This window comes from Natator depressus, chromosome 6 (assembly GCF_965152275.1).
Source record: "Natator depressus isolate rNatDep1 chromosome 6, rNatDep2.hap1, whole genome shotgun sequence".
Classification (NCBI taxonomy): domain Eukaryota; kingdom Metazoa; phylum Chordata; order Testudines; family Cheloniidae; genus Natator; species Natator depressus.
The window spans coordinates 18410677-18435986 of NC_134239.1; the positions used below are offsets into that span (position 1 = coordinate 18410677).

General features: G+C 46.0%; 1 protein-coding gene across 1 annotated transcript in view; it reads right to left on the reverse strand.

Moving 5' to 3' along the window:
- Positions 1–19674, reverse strand: part of LOC141989733 (NACHT, LRR and PYD domains-containing protein 3-like) — a 137247-nt gene extending 117573 nt beyond the window's left edge. The window contains exons 1-4 of the mRNA XM_074956658.1: positions 19603–19674; positions 18443–18740; positions 7759–7797; positions 5249–6962 (exon numbers count right to left, since the gene is read on the reverse strand). Of these exons, the coding sequence (XP_074812759.1) occupies positions 5249–6962; positions 7759–7797; positions 18443–18740; positions 19603–19674 (2123 nt within the window). The remainder of the gene's footprint in view (positions 1–5248; positions 6963–7758; positions 7798–18442; positions 18741–19602) is intronic.
- Positions 19675–25310: the final 5636 nt, after the last annotated feature.

Below are 25310 nucleotides of genomic sequence, written 5' to 3' on the forward strand. Positions count from 1 at the left end.
ACATGGCCTCTATGCTAAGCTAGAAAAGCGTGCCTTGGATCAGTCCTCCATAGAAATCTTTAGGTTCATCCTACATCTCACTGGTATTAAAATGGACCTGTGCAAGGTAAAGGGAGGCCTCAAGTGGAACGTTCCATGATGCTGCTGTGAACTACAACATTTCCTGTGGTTTGCAAGCTTCTATTGGCTGTTCATCCTGATCACCCGTCTTACTGTCCTGCACTAAAAAAACACCAGGTTCCTCTGGTTTCCCGAGGCCCAACAGGCCTTTGAGGAAGTAAAACTCATGTTTACCACCACTCCCATATTGGTCCGCCCGGACGCCACCAAACCTTCATAATTGAAGTGGATGCTTCCAAATTGGCAATTGCAGTGGTGGTAACCCAAAAGCACAGTCCTCAACAATTGCTACATCCATGTGCCTTTTCCTCCAGGAAATTCTCACCCACAGAGCAAAATTACAACATTTCAGACAAAGAATTCATGGCAAATAAGTTTGCCTTTGAAGAGTGGCATCACTATCTGTAAGGGGCCTGATACCCTATTCAGGCATACACCATCATAAGAACCTAGAATATCTGCATAGGTCGAAAGTCCTCAATCAATGACAATATAGGTAGGCCTCATTCCTTCTGTGCTTTGATTTCCTAATCTCCTATCATCCAGGAACCAAAAATAGCATGGCTGATGCTCTGTCCCAAAAGGGAGAATATTATGCTGACCTGAAGGACTCAAACCCTAAAATCTCCTGCATCCTTAAACCTCATAACTTTCTGGGCATGGCTTCCCACCAAGACCTGCTCACCCTCATACAGCCCATGGGATCCCTCCTGATGAGCAGGAGCCATAAGTAAGGAACTCCACAAAGTCCAAGACAGGGTAGCTAAATGAAGGGGCATATACATGTTCCCCGCCGCCTCCAAGAACTACAACTCTACAAGTATGTCATAACTCCCCACTGGCAGGATATTTTGGTCACTTTAAAACTGTGTGCCCAGTCTCTTGTCTCTTCTGGTATCCTTGTATGCAGGCCAGAGCACAGGTCTATGGGTCTCTTGAAATGCATGGGCCCACTCCAAGGTACTGCACAATAAACGCTTCAGACTCATTCAACCCCTCAAGACTCCATCCAGCCTCTGGACAGTTCTCCTGTATTTTTGTAGTAGAATCACTGAGTCCAGTGGGTTCATGACCATTCTGACAGTAATGGACCACCTCACAAAGATGGCACTCTTCATCATCTGCCCTGGGCCAACCTCCTCCTCCACTTGCCTGGCTCTGGGTGGATAAAATTGTCTACCTTCATGTCTTCCTAGAGCACATCAACCCTGACCGCAGTGTGTAATTTATCTCCCACACCGGTGAGGAGCTCTCTGGATTCCAAGCATCTGCTTCTCTCTCTCCTTCACCTACCATTCCCAAACAAAAGATCAAATGGAAAGAACTAACCAGATCCTGGAACAGTATCTTCAATGCTACACAAAATTCCACCGGAACAACTGGCCCTTGATGCTACCTCAGGCAGAGTTCACGTACAATTATGCAGAACATACCTCTATAAGGCAAAACCCCTTTTTTCTTGGGCTATGGGTTTTATCCTGAGTTCTACCCGAGCTATTCACAGCTTCCTACAACCCAGCAGCCCTTGACTGGATACAACAGCAATGCCAAACCCAAGATGACCTAAAGTTCACCTGGAGAATGCCAAGGAGAGCTACAAACATTATGCTGACTGTCAATGACTGGAGGAGCCCCTCTTTTGGTAGGCCAGAGGGTATAGTTCTCAACAAAATACCCACACATGGACAGGCCATCTCCTAATTGGACTACCAGTTCCTTGGCCCCACCAAGTTCCCTGGCAAATAAACGCAGTCATCTTTCAAGTTGACTTAACCGGTTCCCTCCGAATACACCTGGTTTTACATATACTTCTGGCAACTGGTGCAGGGTGTTCACACCACTGACCTGGTAAACACCTTCCACAGAAACCACACTGGAAAACTCAGACCACTACTGCCTGGGGCGGGGCACACTAGGGGCGTGGGTGATCTGAGGGTCATGGTTCCCAAACCCTAGCCTGTGGTTCCCAAGCAGTGTTCAGACCATGGCCACCACACAGCAGATCACCAGAATCAGTGGAGAAGGGAGCTAGAGGAGCTAGCCCTCTTGTAGACCGGCCACTGGAGGAGGTCTTGACAAACAATTTCACAGAGGGTTACTCAAATATTTACTAATCAGCAGTAGACTATTGTTGATCAGGAATCCTGGATTCTATCCCTCACTCAGGGTGAGGAATGTGGTTTATCGTGGTTAGAGATAGGATAAGCAAAACTGGTGTAGCGAACATGAGAGGCAGTATGCTTCAGTGAATGAAATTGGGGTTTATGATGTTAGAGAGCTGGGGTCTGTCCCGGCAGTAACCCTGCATAATCTCTCTGCCAGTTTCTTCAAACAATGGGGTGTGTTCAGCAGGTCTTTGGGAACTGCCTTCTAAGGTTGGGGCTCATGGTTTGGTCAATGAAAAGGGTAATGAATTGCATGGGAATAGAATATAAGCAGCACTTAGAGGTGAGGTTTGAACTCCTGGGATCCTGTTTCCCAGGCTTAGGAAGTTTGCCCCATACTATAGTGGCACTTGGTGAGAAAATCCCTCAGACTGAGTGTTGGCATCTGGGCAGTGGCAGATGCATTGGCACATTTGGCTTGGTGCACAGATTTACTGTTAAGATTAAAATGTTATAAAATGCTCCACAGACAAACAGTACCTATGTATAACTGATATGAGCTGCCCAAAAACTTTGTTAATGCAGAGTTAAGGTTGCCCAGCTCTGCCTTGTACCCTTGCAGAATGTGGAGAGTGGCTTACCTTAATCCTCTGTGTGTCAGGGTTTGCTCCACAGCAGCCCCATGGCCCGCCAGAGCACTCTGCACCCTGCCTCAGGGTCTCCAGTGATCAGCCACTGCCTCTTGTGAGGTCCTTTGCCGTGGTGCTTTAGCCCTCTGGCTAAGGCACTTTTCAGTCCCTGTCTTCCGAGGTATTAAAGTCCCAAAAGAAGCAAAAACCAAAAAACTCTTAATAGGGTCGCCCCACAAGTCTTCGGCAGGACCCTGCCCATTTATAGCCAGTCCTTTGGTCAATCCCCCAGTGCTCGGTCATCCCATCCATGGGAAGCTCGTCCAACTGGAAAGCTGCTGCTGCCTCAGCCTCCTGGATGTAACCAGGCTTCCCTCACAGAGGGAGAAGCAGGGCTCTGCTCTCCTTCTTGGACAGCACCCAACAGAGCTAGGTTGTCTCCTTTTATCTGCCCGCTCCACACCTGACATCTGCTGCAGCTGTCGTAGGGTGGAGCTAACTAGTACCACAGGCTCTCATTAATCTCCTCCTTGCCAGCAAGGGGCCTACATGTCCTGTCACAATCTGAAAACTAGGAAATACAAAATTGAGCTAAACATCAGGCTGCCTGCAAACACTCTGGTTTGCAAAAAGCCCCAGACCCATTGCATATGTGCAAATTACTGTCTCTGGCACATACCCAGGGCTCAAGCCACATGGGAGATCCAACATTTACCCTGAACAACTTAAATATTCCTTCCCCAAAGGGGAAGTGGATGCCAAACACTAGCTGAGTAGTCCGCTTAGGTTTGTGGTGGAGACTGAATTTTTCTATCAGATTGGAAGTGAATTGAACAAGAGGTTCCTGGATTAGGGCACTAAAAATAGAGATCTTCACCCTAGGTCAAAAAGTAATTTTTTTGCTACTCTCCAGTAAAAAACAACAAAAAGATGAAAGAAGTCAAAACAGTTCAGTGGATTCCCCTAGCTGGGATCTGGTGCACAGAACCAAAGTTATTATCATTGATTATTTGTAGTACAGTAGCCCCTAGAGGCCCCAGCCAGGATTAGAGTTCTAGTGTGCAAGGCACCGTATCTATACATTATAACAGACAGTGCTTACACAAAGATTATTATGTGCAGAGCTGATAGCAACTCCTGTTATTAGGATTGCTGGACATGTCCCTGTTTTCCAGTGCTTATAACTTTGCCAAATTTTAACCATTTGGGCTGAAATTTTCCATGCCTGGTGTTTCCATCAGGCTAAATAGTCTGAAAGTTTCTGCAAAAATGGTTCAGCCATTTCTGAGAATTAGGTTGTTTTATCCATGTTAAAATTTTTTGGTAACCTTTTCCCTCAGAAGTTCTAGCTTCCCCATGTTTTGGAGCAGGGACTTGAAATTTGGCAAGGGTGGGGGGTGGTCTTTGTGTCAGGGCCGTGCCTTTTGCTGTTCCCATGAAAATCCACCCAAATATAGTCAAATTATAAGCCTCTGAAAAATCTCCATTTGCACAAGCTCTGTAGAGACTTGTTAGAGCTTTGTAGCTAAATTTCTTCTGAGATTTTGTTGTTGCTGTTGTTTGTAATTGTGTCAATCATCCACAGTTCTCATCACCCCCCATACCTTCATCACAGCAGCTGTCCTCCTCTCCCTTCAGTGGCCTCATTTCCCCCTCCTTGTGTTCCCTCACCCCTCTACAGTTCCCACCTGTTCCATCGACTCCATCCAATCCTCCCTCACCTCCCACCAGCCCAGACAGATATAGGTCCAATATCCATAGCTGCCTCCTGACCTCTGATGATATCTGCCCTAACCAGGGCCCTCCCTCGATCCTCACCCTCTCTGTCTCCCTCCCCGCTACCAACCTTGGCCTCTCTGCAGCCATCCTTCCTAACCTCATGCCCACCCCTCTCCTTTCCCACCCTCCCCTTCTATAGCTGCCTCCGGAACACCCATTCCATCTCTAAAAAGATCTCAGCCACCCACAATCTTTTCATATCTCATTCCTCCCAGCTCCACACTCTAGCATTCCATAGGGTTTTGCACTGGACTGTAAGTGTGATGAAGTTGGGGTACATATTGCTTTTGGTAGCTACTGGAGATGGAGGTGAAAGCCAAATGGAGCACTGCAGCCTTACTGACAATGTTTATGCAACATGAAGGTAGAAAGGAGCACACAAGTCTTTCCTCTTAACTTCTTATTTCCATGCTTTTAAGGTTTGGGGGAGGATGGGGCATGGTCCTTCCCAGTCTTAAATGGCTGTCCCTAAATTGACTCAATTTTATGCTGGGTCATTTGGCCATTTGTGAGGTATGAAAACCCGGGGGGGGGAGGGGGGGATCAATGTTTAAAAAAGAAAAAAGATTAAAAAATAAATTACGCAGGCATTTTTAGAGCTTAGATAACACTCACCAACATGGCCGCTTGCTTGGTCCTGGGGAATCTTCATTCAGGTCTTCAGTTAGAAACGTACAGGTGCCTAGATCAACTGACTCCAGGTTACAGCAATTCTTTATACAGAACTGAAGAACAATTTGATCCATTTTGGTAAAGGTATGATCACTTAAGTTTAGCTCAGTGAAATGATTCATTGCACTCTGCACAAATTCTGTTTCTTGAATTTCATAGAAACAGTAAAAATACTCAAAATAGAAAATTGATGCGTCATAAGAAAACTTATAGTTGAACAATGCCAGAGAGAGTTTTTCTTTAACCCATGTTAGTAAATTATTTTTAATTTGGGGTGAAATTTTGCAACTAAGTTTTTTCTCCATCTCCTCCATTCTCTTTTTGTTTAAGAGACCAAACAGGAATCGCACTGTTAACATTAAATGATTCCTAGGTTCTTCACACTTTTCAAACAATTTTTCCACAGGTTGTATAGCAGTTTCTGAATTTTCCACTGTTTCTTCTTTCTCCAATACGTAAAACAAAGCTGCAAAAAACTCTTGAAAACTCAAGTGAATGAAGCTGTAAACACACTCCTTCCCAATGCCTTTCTGAAACATGTTCTCATTCAGGAAGAGGGAATCAGGTTTATCTAAGCCATATTTCTTGACATCTTCTTCCTCAAATAGTATTTTCTGCCTCCAGATTCCATCTGCAGCCAAGGAGCAAAGTCCCTTTAAGTTACCTTTTACCCGTTGCTTTGAAGTGCTGGTGTCACCCTCTATTAAACAGAAGAGATAGTTCATGTACACTCCAGTGATTGTATTGGAAATTTGTGCAAGATCTTCACCTTCTTCCATCTGTTGTTTCAGAACCTTGCAGATGATCCAACACACAAGGGGAACAAAGCACATGGTGAAGAGCATGTCATTCTCTTTTACAAAGCTAAAGGCTTTTGTTGCTTGTTCTTCATTCCGAAAGAACTTGTGGAAATATTCTTCTCTCTCATTTTCAGAAAATCCCAGGATCTCTGCATAACGTTCATCTTTCAAACACCGCCCAAGTTCCTCCAGGGCAACTGGTCTTGTAGTAATTATTAAGTAAGATTTGAGAAGCACTTTTTTCCTAAATAAACTGCTCAGTATGATTTTCACTGGCTGCTTTTCACAGGGATCAGAGCACTGACTACTTGTTAATTGATCAAAGGAAAATTTCAGTTCATCAAAACCATCAATTATGAACAGGAGTTTTTCTGGATTCATCAGAATCTCTTTAGTTGGTGCATTTGGATCAGGACAATTTTTTAAAATTAAATCTTCAACACTTCCCTGCTCACTGACCAAGTTAATTTCCCTGCAATTTATGTAGAAAACATAATCAAACCTGCTCTGATACAGTTCTCCATTTGCCCAGTCCAACATGATCTTTTGTGCTGTCAGTGTTTTTCCAATCCCTGCAACTCCCTGCAGCACGACAATATGTGGTGACTGTCCATCTTCATCAGAGTCAAATAAATCACCTATGGTGATAGGACTAGCATGCTTAGTCATAATTTCTGCATGTCTCCATCCCAAGGCTATTATTTCATGTTCTCTCTGCTTTTTGTGATGATGTCCCTTTCCAAGGATCAGCTTTGTGTATCTCTCATTTAGCTTCACATTCTCACCAAGATGAGCGTTCATGTCTTTTATTGAGCTGTATTTGTTTTTTATATGTTCTCTGTACTTCCCTCTGTAAGCTGAGTTAGTGACAAGCAGCATTAGATATTACTGTAATGATACAATAAAGCTATTTAAATAATAATACTGGTACTGTAAGTTTATAGTGCCCCTTGCATCATAAAGTGTCCCCATGTAAATTAACTCTGGGCCCAGTCCTTACTCACATCAGTGGTCCCATTGAAATCAGTGATGTGAGAGATAAGTGTAGGCTCAGCCCTTCCGTGCATATATATAAGAATCACTTCATCAGTTACTGAAATGCAGCCACCTCTAGGGTGAAACCTGTCTGGTATTAACAGTGCACAGTGGCACTTTGTAACAAAGTGGGGCATGAAGTGATGGAGAATGACATTGTATAACTGAAAGAGTAATGGGAATTTAGGTGCAAAGAATATAACTAAATATAACCTAAAATTTGTCCAAGGCCCAGAGGTTTAAAAAAGTCCCATAGCACCTTCAGTGACCATAAATGTTGACCTCTAGTTATTTTGACTCATTTAAAAGATGGCGTCCCTAGCAGGAGAGTGTCTTCCAGCATCATGGTGCTGCACTGGGTCAGTTCTGCCTCTAAGACAAGAGCTCCACCTCCTCACCAGCACCATGTTCTGCAGCCCCTGATTCTTTCCTGGAGATCTCCCCATGCATTTCCTCATCTTCCATCCAACCCTACGTAACCGGTGTAATCTTTTAAGTAACATCTCAGAGTGCAGTCTCATTATTTCTACTAGTAAACCAAATGTCTGGCTGATCTAGCCTAATGCTGGTAATCACTGGTAATCATGCAATGCAATTCCTTATTGGAATGTCACATACCATTTGCTGATCTTTCACATGTTTGCCGAGGACCCAAAGCTGAAAGAGAAATTTCACATGAATGTTAGTGTAACAAAAATCACAGAGTATCACGCAGTTCAGGACGTTGGGACAAGTCATTCGTTCAGGGGTCTCTGCAATATTAAGCTCCCCAGTAAACCCACGATTGAGGCAGGCAAAGAGAATTTCTTTGGCGACACTAGTTCAGTGACTTGTTCAAAACGTCCACCAGAAGCAATATTCTTTTTTTTAAAACCACTGCAGTAGCCACGTACGGTATGTCTACACAGCAATGTAAGCCTGGGCTCAGTCTAACCTCCCTTGTGTCCATGCACCAATTGTGCTAACCTAGGCCTCAGATCTAGGGTCCCAGGACCTTGCAGGCCTGGAGGGTTTGAGCCCGTGTTAAGCTGGGACCTAGGATCCAAGCCCTATTGCTTTCCTGTGTGCACGTAGCCCTGGCTTGACTTGGGTCCTGGAAGCCCTCTGGGTGTATCCCAGAGATCCTGGTGGCAGAGGAGCAGCGCTGCAGGCAGCCAGCCCAGCAGCCAGAAGCTCCATGACTGCCTGGCCAAACACGATCCCTGCTCCTCTCCCAGTGGCAGCAGCTCCTGCTCTGGCTCCTCCTAGCTGCTGCACAGAGCTTCCCCGAACCAAGGGGCAAAGCTGCCAGGCAGGAAGCAGCTCCCAGCCACTGGGATGTTGGGAGTCTTCCCTCTCCTGGCCATGCTGAGCTGGGAACCCTACTGCTCCCGCTCCCTGCAGGGCAGCTGCCTGGTCCCTACTCCACTCTCTGGCCCTTGCCCCCAGCCCCTCTGGGGCTGCATGTGCAGGGCTGCCTGGGCTGCATGCACTGTCAGGGGACTGAGTGGGAGTCAGCCCCCAAAATTCCCCCACTGCCTCCCTCAATGGTGGCAGCTCCAGCTCCTCCTTGCTGCATGGCAGTTGCTTGCTCCCACTGTGCTCTCTGGCCCTTGCTCTCTAGCCCTCAGGGGCTGCGTGTGCAGGGGTGCCCCAGCTGTGGCACTGTCAGGATGGTAAGTGGGAACCAGCCACAAACCTTTCCCACAGCCTCCTTGTAACGGCCTGGCACTGACCTCTCACGAGTGCCCCTTCTGGTCGGGTGCTTCTTCAGTCTTTAAATAGCTCCAGCCCTGGTATCAGGCTGTAGCCCCAGGGCTTCTCCCTGGCAGCAATAGATATGTCCTCTCTGGGCCCTTCTGGTCCCACGTCTTCAGCCAGGCCACTACGTAGTTCAAATCCCTTTCTTGAGAGTTATGGCTATCCAATTATAGGCCACTTTCCCAGTGGCCTATGGGGGGCACCCAAGTCCGCCCATTACTCCAAGTCCCAGCCTAGCGACCCTAAGAATAGCTGCCACACGCCGCTGTGTCCCTTTAACTAAGCTGCCAGCCAGGAGCTCTCTCACTCCCCCAGTCCCAGCTGGCACTGATCTGTCCATGGTGCTGCAGTTCCCTTTGGCCAGTCCTCTGGCTCCAGCAAGGAACTGCCGGTCTCTGGCTTTGCAGGTCCTTTTTAGATGGCCTTCCTGTGCCTTGATTGGCTGTGTCCCCTGAAGCCACTCTAGGCTGCTTGGAGGACTCCTCTACTACTCCTTTCCTGGGACAAGAGTGGCAGGATCCTGAGGCCTCCAGCAGGTGCACCAGTGTGCACCCCATCACACTCCTATGGTGGTGGTGGCGGCGGCTTTGGCTCCAGCTCTTCCTTGCTGCTGTGCAGAGCTTGCCAGGAACAAAGCTGAGAGGTGGGAGATGGCTCCCAGCTGCCAGGATGTTCGGCTTTCTCCCTCCTCTGGCTGTGCTGAGCTGGGAACTCTACTGCTCCCCTTCCCTGCAGGGCAGCCACTTGGTCCCACTCTACTCTCTGACCCTTGCTCCCAGGCCCCTACTGCCCTCCCTGGGGCTGCATGTTTAGAGAAGCCTGGGCAGCGTGCCCTGTGAGGGCGATGAGTGGGAGCAGTCCCAAAACTTCCCCACAAACTCCAGGGATCCTTTATCTCTGCCTCCCAGGGTGCAGTGGGGGCAGGGATAAGGGATCCTTGGCAGGGTGGGGAGGTGGAGCACACTTCACCCCAAGCCTTGGGGAAACACTGCAGCAGTCCGTAGCCGGCAGCAGCCAGCCTGGGGGAGGGGGTGTTTTTCCTCTGATACCGTCATTTTATGTCAAACTTCAAAACACTCAAGCCTTCTTTATATATAATAAGCAGGACAGAATTTTTTTTAATAGACCATTTTCTCCCCACAGGTAAGCAGCTCAAGAGGGTAAATTTATTATGATACTTCCTAAAACTTATTTTTGGGCTGTCACACAGCATGAGGAATTTAATCCACAAATAATATTTCATAGAAATTTTTAATACCTGAAAACAGGGAGCCTGATTCACCACTGTCCTACACCTTGTGTAGCCATTTATACCTGTGCAAAGCGCAGCACATCATCAGCCTTGATATGTCTTATTTGTGCCTCTTTGAGGATACCGGAGGACCACAGAGCCATTGTAAGCAGCCTCCTGGGGATTTCCAGTGCATGGGGGAATCCTTAGGGAGAGGGACAGGGAAGGCCGATGTAACCAGCAGTACCCCACTGCACATCAGCGTAGGAGCTGTGTTGGGGGCGTGGCTGGGGAAAGAGCGTGTGCCTTGCCAGCTGCCTGAATGGATCCTTGTGGCTCCGCTGCCAGAATGAGCTATTGTAAAACCACCTTTGTCTTCCCGCCATCAGCTGCACCAGGTGCTGCTCTAGCACAGCTGAGGACTGAGCCCAGTGAGTGCAAAGGGGTTACAAATAGCTCCCAAATCAGAAATCTCCACTCAGCTTTTACTGAATGTAGTGTTGGACCTCCACTGAGTGCTCATTTTACACAGAGATTAATGGCTACACAAAGCATAAAGCAGTTTACAATCAGGCCCATTAGTGTGCTCCTAACAACACATCCTCCTGGAATGTTGCGTGGCTAACACAATGCTATTCTTTCTGGATGCGATAGAATTTTCATCCTTAGCCCCTGTTTTCAGGTGCTTAAAGAGAAGTTATTGAACAGTAACTGGGGGTTGTTCAAGCGTGTTGCCCCTGCGTATTCAGACTTGATTCCTGCAAAGGAACTGTGCTGTGAGCTTCCAAAATCCTCTAAAGAGCAATATTCACTGGGGCCACTCCTCTCTCTCTCTCTCTCCCTCCCTCATGCAGGGTTCCTAGGGCATAAAGCGGGGAGTGTTCCCCACCGCTCTTCCACTAATTCAGGAATACTTAACCTAAGACTCTAAAGAAGTGAGGTGGGTGGGGAGTGTGAATTCGCAGAGGGAACTAGTTACTGATAGGTAACTTCTCCTTCTTCTTCAGGGTGCCTGAATCTGATGAGGTTCAATAAGGATAAGTGCAGGGTCCTGCACTTAGGATGGAAGAATCCAATGCACCGCTACAGACTAGGGACCGAATGGCTAGGCAGCAGTTCTGCGGAAAAGGACCTAGGGGTGACAGTGGACGAGAAGCTGGATATGAGTCAGCAGTGTGCCCTTGTTGCCAAGAAGGCCAATGGCATTTTGGGATGTATAAGTAGGGGCATAGCGAGCAGATCGAGGGACGTGATCGTTCCCCTCTATTCGACACTGGTGAGGCCTCATCTGGAGTACTGTGTCCAGTTTTGGGCCCCACACTACAAGAAGGATGTGGATAAATTGGAGAGAGTCCAGCGAAGGGCAACAAAAATGATTAGGGGTCTAGAGCACATGACTTATGAAGAGAGGCTGAGGGAGCTGGGATTGTTTAGTCTGCAGAAGAGAAGAATGAGGGGGGATTTGATAGCTGCTTTCAACTACCTGAAAGGGGGTTCCAAAGAGGATGGCTCTAGACTGTTCTCAATGGTAGCAGATGACAGAACGAGGAGTAATGGTCTCAAGTTGCAATGGGGGAGGTTTAGATTGGATATTAGGAAAAACTTTTTCACCAGGAGGGTGGTGAAACACTGGAATGCGTTACCTAGGGAGGTGGTAGAATCTCCTTCCTTAGAGGTTTTTAAGGTCAGGCTTGACAAAGCCCTGGCTGGGATGATTTAACTGGGAATTGGTCCTGCTTCGAGCAGGGGGTTGGACTAGATGAACTTCTGGGGTCCCTTCCAACCCTGATATTCTATGATTCTATGATTCTATACCCATTCCCACCTGTGCGGATTTAGCGAGCGGTACAACCCCAGGAAGCAGGGCTGAGGAGTTCCAGGTGAACAATGTGCAGCAGCTCTGGGTCTCAGATTAAGATTATTAGTAATAGCTGCAACTTTGCTCTTCCAAATCAGATTTCAGTTGAAGGGAAAAAACGGCCTCAGGTATGTACAGATTTTCAGATAGCAGCCTTGTAAACTCGCTCATGAATACAGTAAGAAAGCATGTTATGGAAATTGCCTTAGGTCTAGTTGAGTAAACGCCAATATTTTCAGGGGGCTGAATGCCTGCCAAGTCAAAACAATTGTGACACAGAGTCTGATTTCATTTGGACCACCTTTGAGCAGTGATGGACTGGTTTCAGCCTCTCTGATAGGATCTTCTGTGGCCAATTGGCCTAGTGGCTAGATCTCTGGCCTTACAGACTGAAAGACCAGCTAAGAGTGTGGGTGTAGGGGGACCAGGACCCTCCCTCTCTACTGGGTCGCAGCCCAGGGCCCTGTGTAGATCAACCCCCTAAAGAGGGGAGATGGGTCTCCCTTCTGGTGAGGAGTTGAGACCCGCTTCCCTGGGATACTTCCTACAAGTCTCTTCAGTGTGGGGTATGGCCCCACTAGTCCAATTGCCCTGAGTTCTGGGGCTTGTTTGCAGCCTCCCCATGGCAGAGGAGCCCTTACTTGCCTCAAGTGGCTGTGCTGGCTGGCAGGTCACTGATCCATCGCTTCGGGCAGGCAGACAGAGAGCTCCTGCCTCCTCGCCAGTGAGCCCCCAGCTGAGCCAGGCTCCCTTCTTTTCTCCCCCTCTCCAGGCCTGGCATTGGCAGCAGGTATAGTGGGGTGGGGCTAGCTGAACCCAAAGATTTTCTTTAACGCCCACTGTGCCAGATGGCAATTTCTCTGCTTTGCTCCCTCACACCATGATAGTCAAAAAAGCATGAATGGCCATAAATAAAAGGAAACAGGAAGGCAAGAAATGAACCAATGTGGCTAAACAGCAAGTTGAGAAAGATTATTGGAGTCAAACAGACACCCTTCTGAAAATGGAAACCCACCCTAGTGAAGCATAAGGACCCAGGAATGCACATAGTGGATCAGACCCAAGGCCCATGTTACCAAGAGTTTCCTGTCTCCAAAGGAGGCCAGATCCAGATGTTTCAGAGGAGAGTACAATAACCATGAAGTGAGCTGATGTGGGCTCCTCTGCCCTTCATGAAGGGCTCCTCCTGGTCCCTAGTAGAGATTGATTTAAACCAGGAAGTATGAGGCTTTATATCCCTTCCAAAACTCATTTTCTAGCATTAACTACAACTCTGGATATTCCTGTTATCCATATAAACATTCCATCTTTCTATGAATCTTACTAAATTCTTGGCAATAAGTTCCACAGTCTAATTACACAGTCAAGGAAAATGTATTTCCTTTTATTAGTTTTGAATTTACCACCTTTCAGTTTCATTAAATGCCCGCTTGATCTTGTGTTATGAGACAGGGAGAACAGAAGCTCCCAATCTACTTTCCCTACTCCATTCACTATCTTATCGACTTTACCATGTTCCCTCTTATTCCTCTCCTTTCTAAGGGCTTGTCTTCACAGTGTGTTAAACGCACCATGTAGACAAGCCCTAAAATAAATAATCCCAATCTTTTCAACCTCTCTTCATATCAGAGTTTTGCCATCTCCCTAGTCATTCTTTTCACCCATTTCTGAACCCTCTACACAATACTCTTTTTGAGGTGGGCTGACCAGCACTGCAGACAGTATTCAAAATGGCAACATAACATTGATTTACATAATGACTTATAATACTGTTATGTGTTGGATTAAACTCCATTAAAGCTGGTGAGTTTAATGGCCACTTTTCATTCAGGATAAGTGTAAGAAGCAACTGAGTTCCTTTATGGAACCAGATGGCTGAAACAATAGGAGCACCATCCAAAACACAAGTGTACGGCAAGCCTTGAGCAGAAGCTGAACCATGTGGTCCAAGCAGGTTTTCCCTGGGACTAATACAACAAATGCGGAAGCTAGGTCATTGATTGGTGCAGCTGTGTGTGACAGAAGCAGCAAGAAAAAATAGAGAAGATGGGAGACAAGCAGCAGAAAGCCAAGGGGACTGTCACAGAATCACTGGGAATGTGTCCCTGAGAAAAAGCCTACAGAAAGCTTTTGGGCTAAGTGCTGGCTGGAAAGGGGCTTAGAACTGTGAGCAAAGACAGTGCCCTCCTGCTATTTGATTCCTACTGCATTCAGAAAACAGGACTTTGTACTTTCTTTGTAAATAGACAGGATTACCATGAAGAAATATCTGACTCCAACATATACATTTCTCCTCTTAATGGGCATGTGAGAATATTCCTGGTGGCTCACTGAAGATTAAGTGGAGATTTTTCAGTCCCTCAGCACACTGCTGAGACACAAACAAACATGGGATTGGGAACCTGAACTAGAAAGGGCTCAGCAGGAAAGCCAAAAAAGGCAAATGGAAGCCCCTTGTTGGATCTACCTCTGAAAGACAAGGGGTTTATCCTGGAAACAGAGTACAGTATGGGCAGAGACTCTGACAGGTCCATGATTAAGAGAACTGGGTCACTCAGCAGAGGGTGAGAAAGTCTTTCTGACAATAATGTGGGGGCCCTGGAGCACCCCTATTATCAGTGGAGGGGAAATGATCATGGAGACTCACCACTCATTTAAATAACTACTAAGGCAGAAAATCAAGGAAGGGAGAATCACCAGTGCCAGGACCACACTGCATGATGCTGGAAGGATACAACCTGGAGGCTTGATATAACCCGAACAAGAGAATCAGAAAAGCTCCAAGTTTCGCTCATCTACACCAACGTAGAGTTACTGGATCAGACCCTCAGATCCTGCACCCATTGAGACTCCCACCCTGCAGGAATTGTGACACCTCCCTTACCAAGAGGTGAGCTCTCATATGACCAAGGCTTCTGCCTAGAAGGGGATGTGCATGCAGGAGTAAGACTTCATTCTGTGGATCACCCCAGAAATTTAAATTAGGTCCTAAATCCAGTCAGTGTGCAAAACAGCCGGTATAGAGATAACTATTCTGTCAGCCCTGGATGATCTCATTCAGGAGCCTGTGAGCTGTTCTGATTCTCCCCTGTATTCTCTATGATGGGGAGGGGAGAGAATAACTTAGGACGGAAGAATCCAATGCACCGCTACAGACTAGGAACCAAATGGCTAAGCAGCAGTTCTGCGGAAAAGGGCCTAGGGGTGACAGTGGACGAGAAGCTGGATATGAGTCAACAGTGTGCCCTTGTTGCCAAGAAGGCCAATGGCATTTTGGGATGTATAAGTAGGGACATAGCCAGCAGATCGAGGGACCTGATCATTCCCCTCTATTTGACATTGGTGAGGCCTCATCTGGAGTACTGTGTCCAGTTTTGGACCCCACACTACAAGAAGGATGTGGAAAAATTGGAGAGAGTCCGGCGAAGGGCAACAAAAATGATTAGGGGTCTGGAATACATGACTTACGAGGAGAGGCTGAGGGAACTGGGATTGTTTAGTCTGCAGAAGAGAAGAATGAGGCGGGATTTGATAGCTGCTTTCAACTACCTGAGAGGTGGTTCCAAAGAGGATGGTTCTAGACTATTCTCAGTGGTAGAAGATGACAGAACAAGGAGTAATGGTCTCAAGTTGCAGTGGGGGTTGTTGGATATTAGGAAAAACTTTTTCACTAGGAGGGTGGTGACACACTGGAATGCGTTACCTAGGGAGGTGGTAGAATCTCCTTCCTTAGAAGTTTTTAAGGTCAGGCTTGACAAAGCCCTGGCTGGGATGATTTAATTGGGGATTGGTCCTGCTTTGAGCAGGGGGTTGGACTAGATGACCTCCTGAGCTCCCTTCCAACCCTGATATTCTATGATGAATACAAAAACCAGCAAGGAAAAGATCATGCTTGCATCAAACTAATCTCCACAGTGGATCAATCAGTTCAGGATAATGACCTGGGAATCCATTGGAAGAAGAAAGGCCCTGACAAACAGGGAATGATATGGCTGATCAGCTAACCTGGGTGAGAGCCCTGACTTGCACTCCCTGGATTTCCAAGCTCTTCCTAGAGCTACAGTAACCATAGTTACCCAAGAGCAAGCTAAGCACTGGGAACCAGAAACCATGGTAGTCACTCCTGAAGACAGGATCCTCTCAAAGCACCTTGGTCTTTGCCTATGAAGACTTTGCAGAGGCACATCTAAAAGGACCTAATGGTGTCCAAGCTTTATCAATACATAGAGGACCCTGTTACCCATCCTATCACATCTGAGAAACTGGCAAAAGGATGAACAACCAGAGACTATGTTCAATCTAAGAGAGAGGATTTTTTATTCAGACTAACCCTGACCTACAGCCATGAATGAAACCACATTCCCCAGCATGCGGTATCCATGCCCTACAGTGGGATTATGCTACTTCATGCACATAGTGAGACAGGCTGAGGACATCCCTGCCCCCAGACCATGTATGATCATCTGAAACAGAGTCCTTCTGACCGGAGTAAGAAAGTAGCTAGCTGTGTCCAGGGAAGCCTCAGCTGCATTAAGTTCCCAGCCTGCACAACCTACACACCGTGCACCCAACAGGGCTAGGGAATCTCCTTCCCCATGTCAGACATTCAAACTGACGGGGTGGGCCCAGAGACCCGTTCCTCCCAATGAAATCCGTATATGCTCACAATAACCTGCCAGTTCTCAGAGTGGAAGGAAGGTTTACCGGACAATGATACAGCTCATACAACAGCCAAACTACCACTCAATCATGTTTTCAGTAGATGGCGTCTGCCCCTTGGCAGAAACTCAGACAGAGGATCTCACTTTATCTCAGAGGTGATACATATGCTGTGCAAGACACCAGGACTAAAACAGAAGCTCCATATTCTACATCATCCTCAATCCTCCAGATAGGTCAAGTACATGAACCGGACAAGGATATTTATCATGAAGATATTGGCCTCAGAAAATGCCCACCACTGGCTGGGACCTGAAACTGCCACTAGCATTAATTGGCTATGGAATCAATTCCAAACAATCCACAAATGTCACCCCTTTCAAGCTTCTGACAGGTATGACTAGAGTCCTCCCCATGAATCTGCTACTCCAGACACAAGAATTGCAACTGTCATCCAACAATTCTTAGTAGAATTAAAGCATCTCTTGCAAAACCATATTTTCATTTGCTTGACAGAAGCCAGAGGAGAGTGCCCAGGAACAAAAGCCTTGTTATGATACAAACGCTTCTATGGGAATGTCATACTGGGACAGGGTATTTTATTTTGACTATATCAAAAAGAAAAGAAGGGTCAAAAAGTTCCAACCTAGTTGGAAACGGACTTACCTCACCACAGGCAAAACCTCCCCTGTAGCATATGAAATCAAAGTGCTGGAGGGAAGGCAAAGTCCCATCTTCAAGTTGGTTCGCAAAAGCCAAATTAAATTCAAGTTGCCCCTTCAACTCAGGAAAAAGACCTGGGCTTCACTAATGAACTGCCGATTGCTCAGAGACAACTTCTGCTCAATGTGTAGCAGTGGTACAAAAACCAGACAAAATGTTAGATTACATAAGAAATAGGGTGGACAAAATACACAAAATACATGGCATTACATAAATCAGTGGTGGGCCCTAACCAGGAATACTGTTCATCCCAACTCCAAAAGTACATAGCAGAATCAAAGGAAGTTCAGAGAAAACAGCAAGAAAGATTCGGGGCGAGGAAAAACTCAAATGAAGAGACCGAACAGACTAGAACTCTTTGCCTTTGAGAGAAGACAAATGAGAAAACAGTCATGACAAAACAATGTCTAGTATAGAGAAGATAGAAGACAGGGGGAATAGAAGTTCCCAGTCTGATACAATATCAAGAGGACATTTAATGAACTTGAAAGACGGCAAATTAAAAACTGATAAAAATAAATTTTCCACACAATGCTTAATTAGCCTGTGGAACTTATTGCCACAGTGTATTGAGGCTGAAAGTTCAGCAGAATTAAACAAAGAATTATTATTTATAGGGATAATAGGCCTATCTAGTTATAGCAGTAAACATTTAAAAAACGAACAAGAGTTCTGGAAAGGATATAAACTTGTGCTTCAGGGCATAAGACCTAATCCCTCCCCCAACTCCCCCCATACCTGCCTTACTATTGAGGTCACAAGGAAACTCACTCTATGGGCAGATTATCCTATAACTGTAGGGTTTCTAGCACCTTCCTCTGAAGTATCTGGCCAGGGCCACTGTCAGAGACAGAACACTGGACTGGATGGACCAATGGTAGCATGGCAGCTCCTATGTTCCTAAAAATGCATGTGTAATCTGGGAGGTCAGGCCTCACCTGCTCTGCAGTTTCCCCTGATTCACTCTGACTCCCCTCAGGTTGTGGAATCTCTTAGGTGTCATTAGTTTGCTGCTTCTCCTGCTACAGCTGCTATGGGGGATATGCATAGAGAAATAACTCAGGAGTCAGAGTCACTTTGGATTTTTTTACCTGTCTTTTTCCCCTGTTCGAGTTTCAAGGCAGAGTTGTTGAGATTGAGGGTAGAGAAGATTTTGATAGCTACGTCCACAGCACTCTCCTGACCATAGTGTTTTTTCAGGAGTCTCGCAGCATCTATCCTGTCAGCCTTCTCCAGTTTACTCCAGGGGATTGAGGGTTTGTCATCAAAGGCAAACTCAGATAATTTGTGTCTAAATTTTTTGAAGTCTTGCTCTTCAAGATCCTCCAGTCCCTGCAGGAGGACGTCACTCAGTGTCTTTCTGCTCATCATGAGGCTATTAAGAACTATCTGAAATGGGAACAAGAACATTAGAGGATTAACGCTAAACTCTGGACATCATAAAGTTGTGATCCCAACAATTAAGTGCACCCAGTGACTGCACAAAAACACCTTTCCATCTACCCACAGCTACCACGTTTTGTGCAATTCCATGTGTCACATTTTATCCAAGTTACTTACTGAGATAATTTGTATTTGTAATTTATAAGTTCACATATAACAAGCTTCAGCTTGTGGGGATCACATCCTGGCCCAAGCAGTGGCAGGGGTATCACACTGCTGTACAAAACTTGGCAGCTGTGCTTGGGGGAAGTTGGTGGCTCTCTGAGTCGCTGGCTGGGTGCTGGGGCACCTTGGGATGGCTGGGAGTATGGGGTGGATGAGTTCTGGGGTTACTGGAGATGGGCATTGCTGACTGCTGGGTCAGTGCTGGGATGGCTGGTGCTGGGATGAGGGTGGCAACGGCTGAAGGGAGGGGGTGGTGCTGGTGACTGTACGAGGGTGGCTGCTGGTAGGTTGGGTGGGGAGGGTGTACACTTCTGGTGCAGGGATTGGTGGGGGCCGGGCACCAATACTGGGCCTCCCAGCTTGTGCTGCTCCCACCTCTCTTTGCTCCTTCCTACCCAGGACCCAGCCAGAGCAAGGAATAGCAGGACAGAAGGTGACCGGCTGCTTGCTCAGCCGGTGCCACACTGGTCTCTAGAAGACACAATGCACAAGTGCAGCCCTTGTCCACAGCTCTGCCAAATGTCTGTGATGTTCAGAGGGAGCTGTGGGCAGGTGGGACAGGGCTGCCTGATGCCTGAGTGTCCTGAGAGAGATTCAATACTTGGCAGCCCTGTGACCCAAGATCAGACCAGAGACAAGATACCTGGTGGTACTCTCTGAAACACCAGCCACAGGCAAAGCTCTGGCCACAGCTGTCTCTGAGCACCAACGCCATCGGAGGAGGGCTCAATGTCTACAGAGTAGAGCTGGCAGTACAGAAGGCCTCCCTTATACACACACACCCCTCATCTGAAGGTGATGGGTTCAGTCAGGGCCCAATTGAGCTTGACCAAGCACTGCACAGAGGTGCACAGCACCCAGAAGGTCCACACAAATCAGGCCCGAAGCTGAACCCAGAGTTGCCAGGATATAAAAATTTTATTAAAGCTAATGTTAAAAATGTACATAATGCACAGGTTAGGAAAAGAGTGTGTGTACATTTGGGTGTAGTGCTTAGATTATCCACAAATACAAAGTTTGTTTAAAAAGTCAAAAATACATGAAGTACATAATCAGCAATAACCCAAATTTAGGGGAATAGATTTAACAATATAGTTTAGATATTAGCATCCAAGTATTTGGGTACATCACTCATGAAAAAAAGTTATACAGAGAGTTGGGGGCAGAAAGCAAAATATATCCATGAGTGGAGATTGTCCCTCAGTAATTGAGAATTTAGGGCAGGTTGTCTGTTAGAAAATACAGTCCATCAGGAAAGTATTTGAGTTACTTTCCTGACTGCGCTTCTCATTGGCACTCCAGCTCATCTAGGGTGACCAGATGTCCCGATTTTATAGGGACAGTCCCAATTCTGGGGGCTTTTTCTTATATAGGTACCTATTACCCCTCACCTCCCGTCCCGATTTTTCACACTTGCTATCTGGTCATCCTAAACTCATCACTTCTGGTATTGCCGTTGTCTGGTGATGTGTCCTATGTAGATGTCCCCCGACCAGCTGATGGTGTCTGACACCATGAGTTGCCACATCAGCCGAGCGTAGCATTGACTGACTCCACATTCTCTCAGCACTCGCTCATTACCAGGGTCCCATGCGCCCAGGGCTCCGACGATCACAGATTGAATATGAGTCAACAATATGATGCAATTGTGAAAAAGGCTACTATCATTCTGGGGTTGGGAGTCAAGGAAGTGCATGACAGACCAAGTCCCTGCCCAGAAACAGATTGTTAAATACAGTCTGGTCTTGTGGGCTTAGGTCTGGTCAAGGTGGATCACTGCCATCAGTATGGACTGCAGTTGCAGCAAAATGGCCTTCACTGCAAGCTTTAGTCCATATAGAGGAGTGATACCAGGTGACAATTCCTCAGGTCATGGAGATCCCCCTTCTTGGGCACCAGAGCAAGCACTGCCTGCTGCCTGCCAGGGAGAGAATTGCATTCCCCAGAGATTCTGTCCAGACATGGATGAGGTACCAAATGGAAGAAACCTGCTGTCAGTCTTTCAACGCCCAGAGATTGTTGGTGGGCATAAGACACAAGTCTTCTAAACTCCAGGTGCTTTGTTCAGATGGGTCTGAAGGACAGACATCCACTGACAAAAGTGCAGATGTTCTTGATCAAAGCAAATACAAAAGGTTTCTGTGTAGTCAGAAATGGCAGCAAGTTCTTCTACGGTATCATCAGCACAGGAGGCATGTCCTTTCTAAACAGCAACAAGGGTCAAACATATAAGAGTCAAACATAAGTTCCTCCACAATCACTGAATTACAGGTCTAGGATCAAATCTTCTGCTATTTTAATGAGAAAAGGAGTACTTGTGGCACCTTAGAGACTAACCAATTTATTTGAGCATGAGCTTTCGTGAGCTACAGCTCACTTCATCGGATGCATTGAGCTGTAGCTCAATGGAAGTGAGCTGTAGCTCACGAAAGCTCATGCTCAAATAAATTGGTTAGTCTCTAAGGTGCCACAAGTACTCCTTTTCTTTTTGCGAATACAGACTAACACGGCTGTTACTCTGAAACCTGTCATTTTAGTGAGAGTAATTCTGTTGAAGCCAATGGTACTAGCTGTGAGAGGAAAGCAAGCAACATCTGACTCCATATCTTTAATGTTCACCTACTGTTTAATGAATTCAGAGGAGGTCAAAATGAATCAGAACAAAGAACATTCTGTATCATTCCAGCCCCCATTCGGGGTAACAAATAATCTTAATGCTTCCCTGATTTGTATTGACAGATTCAGTGTTTGTAACTGTTCACCACACAATTTTCAGACTCTGGGTTTTTTCACAAATGTTCAGCATCATTATTTAAAGGGTTCAGAGTAATAGCCGTGTTAGTCTGTATTTGCAAAAAGAAAAGGAGTACTGGTGCCACCTTAGAGACTAACCAATTTATTTGAGCATGAGCTTTCGTGAGCTACAGCTCACTTCATCGGATGCATACTGTGGAAATTGCAGAAGACATTATTATATACACAGACACCATGAAACAATACCTCCTCCCACCCCACTCTCCTGCTGGTAATAGCTTATCTAAAGTGATCATCAAGATGGGCCATTTCCAACACAAATCCAGGTTTTCTCACCCTCCGCCCCCCCACAGACAAACTCACTCTCTTGCTGGTAATAGCCCATCCAAAGTGACCACTCTCTTCACAATGTGTATGATAATCAAGGTGGGCCATTTCCTGTAGAAATCCAGGTTCTCTCACCCCCTCACCCCCCTCCAAAAACCACACACACAAACTCACTCTCCTGCTGGAAATGGCCCACCTTGATTTTCATGCACGTTGTAAGGAGAGTGGTCACTTTGGATAGGCTATTACCAGCAGGAGAGTGAGTTTGTGTGTGTGGTTTTTGGAGGGGGGTGAGGGGGTGAGAGAACGTGGATTTCTGCAGGAAATGGCCCACCTTGATTATCATACACATTGTGAAGAGAGTGGTCACTTTGGATGGGCTATTACCAGCAAGAGAGTGAGTTTGTCTGTGGGGGGGCGGAGGGTGAGAAAACCTGGATTTGTGTTGGAAATGGCCCATCTTGATGATCACTTTAGATAAGCTATTACCAGCAGGAGAGTGGGGTGGGAGGAGGTATTGTTTCATGGTGTCTGTGTATATAATAATGTCTTCTGCAATTTCCACAGTATGCATCCGATGAAGTGAGCTGTAGCTCACGAAAGCTCATGCTCAAATAAATTGGTTAGTCTCTAAGGTGCCACCAGTACTCCTTTTCTATTTACAGGGTGTTATTTGTCACATATATTGTGCAGCACTGTTCATGCTCCATGAAAGGATATTTTAATTTTTTTAAACAGGAGACAGATCACATAATGACTAAGGCGCTTCCACACAGATTTTCCAGTGAATAATTATTTATCCAGACATTTGTCATTTCAGATTATTGCATTTCACGTTATTGAATTATTTTCCTGAATAATCCAGCACTTATCTGAATGTTCACAGATAACAACTAATAAAGATTCCTCAGATAGCATTTTAAATCATGAGTCTGCTGTATCTGTATATCACCCTCAACTGTGTTCTCACTGATGTCCATGGTAAAGGAAATGTCATATGCAGGAATGTGTAATGAAAGATCAGCAATACCGTTAAAGAAACAAATCATATTCATACCAGAGGAGTGGAACCAGCTCTGTCATGTACATCGCCCCCACCCCATGTCCCATCAGAGATCTAAAGCTGAACATTAACTGTACATCCCAGTGCCTCTGGATTCCACCATAATGAGTACAGGGACTTGACTCTGGCCATGCCTAGTTTTTTGGAAACCCACACTGTCAACCCTCTTGCTGTTTTACTGTCACTACTCAGTTTCCATTGACTCTGATTACTGTGCACACACAGCAGCTCTAGAGTATTAGGCTCACATGTCTTTTTACAGAGCATCAGAGACATGAATAATCCCCGTACTTTGTATTGTCTCCAGCTCCTCGCTCATGACAAGAAGAGAGGGCTGAATTCACTTTGCTGTAACTCACTTTCTGTTTGAGAGGCGTGTGTGTTTCTTGTTCCCTTTCATGCACACTCCAGACATCAGATAGACGGGTCGGGCCCTGTATCTCTAGTTTGTTTCTAAAACCTTGTATTGTATAAAAAGCTCCTTGAATCTCAGTCACACAATCATAGAAATGTAGGGCGGGAAGGGACCTCGAAAGGACATCAAGTCCAGCCCCCTGCATGAAGGAAGGAAGAAGTAAAGCGAGCCCGTCCCTGACAGGTGTTTGTTCGACCTGTTCTTAAAAGCCTCCAATGATTCCACAGCCTCTCTTGGAAGCCTGTTCCAGAACTTAACTATTGTTACAATAAGAAAGACTTTCCTAATATCAAACCTAAATCTCCTTTGCCGAATATTAAGCCCATTACTTCTTGTCCTACCGCCTGCAGACATGAAGAATAATTGATCACCATCTCCTTTATAAGAATCTGTGGTGGGGTTCACTCAGCAGAGCAGCGCTTCCTGCTGGTTGTCTTGGGGAGTAGCTCTTTCAGCCAGCACACCCTCTCCTGGTGGTGCCTGTCCTGCCATCTGCCTGCAGACCCATCTCAACCCAGGAACCGCAGGGTCCTTTTCATGACTCAGCCCTACAGCTGTGTCACCATCCGTGTTTTCCCCCTTCCAGGGATGGGGAGGGCATAGGTGGATAGAGAATCTCCCAGTTCTATAGTCCAGCTGTGATGTTATGAGTGTAATATAATATCTCACTGAAAGGTGACACAGGGCCAGAAAGAGTTAACTAACTCATAGACTGACATGACCCATGGCCAAACTTTAAAGACTTGTTAGGAAAATATGTAAATGATAGTTGGGTTATTGCATTAGGTTAGAATAGAACTTTGAAATGCAAGCCTGCATTGTTAGAGATAGAAGGGTAGATGTTTGCTCAGATCTTGTAATGTAGGCAGACAATTCTTGTCTATTACTATAGCTTTGATTCAAAGATCAAAAAAGGAATATTAACATTTATGATGGCACTTAAGTGAAATAGTATTATTGTCCATATGTCTCTTTGAAGGTTGTGGTGACGTGTATATGAACTGTTTAATGGATTGTCATAAATATAAAGGGAAGGGGTACACACCTTTAAAATCCCTCCTGGCCAGAGGAAAAATCCTCTCCCCTGTAAAGGGTTAAGAAGCTAGGATAACCTCACTGGCACCTGACCAAAATGACCAATGAGGAGACAAGACACTTTAAAAAGCTGGGAAGAGGGAGATCATCAAAGGGGTCTGTGTGATGCTTTTGCTGGGGACAGAATTGGAATGGAGTCTTAGAACTTAGTAAGTAATCTAGCTAGATATGCATTAGATTATGATTTCTTTAAATGGCTGAGAAAATAAGCTGTGCTGAATGGAATGTAGATTCCTGTTTTTTGTGTCTTTTTGTAACCTAAGGTTTTGCCTAGAGGGATTCTCTATGTTTTTAATCTAATTACCCTGTAAGGTATCTACCATCCTGATCTTACAGAGGTGATCCTTTTCTTTTTACTGTTTCTTCTATAAAATGTTTCTTTTCAAGAACTGAATGCTTTTTTCATTGCCCTAAGATCCAAGGGCTTGGGTCTGTAGTCACCTATGCAAATTGGTGAGGATTTTTACCAAACCTTTCCCAGGAAGTGGGGTGCAAGGGTTGGGAGGATTTTGGGGGGAAAGACGTTTCCAAACCACGTTTTCCCAGTAAGCCCAGATAAACGTTTGGTGGTGGCAGTGGAAGTCCAAGGGCAAAGGGTAAAATGTTTGTACCTTGGGGAAGTTTTAACCTAAGCTGGTAAAAGTAAGCTTAGGAGGTTTTCATGCAGGTCCCCACATTTGTACCCTAGAGTTCAAAG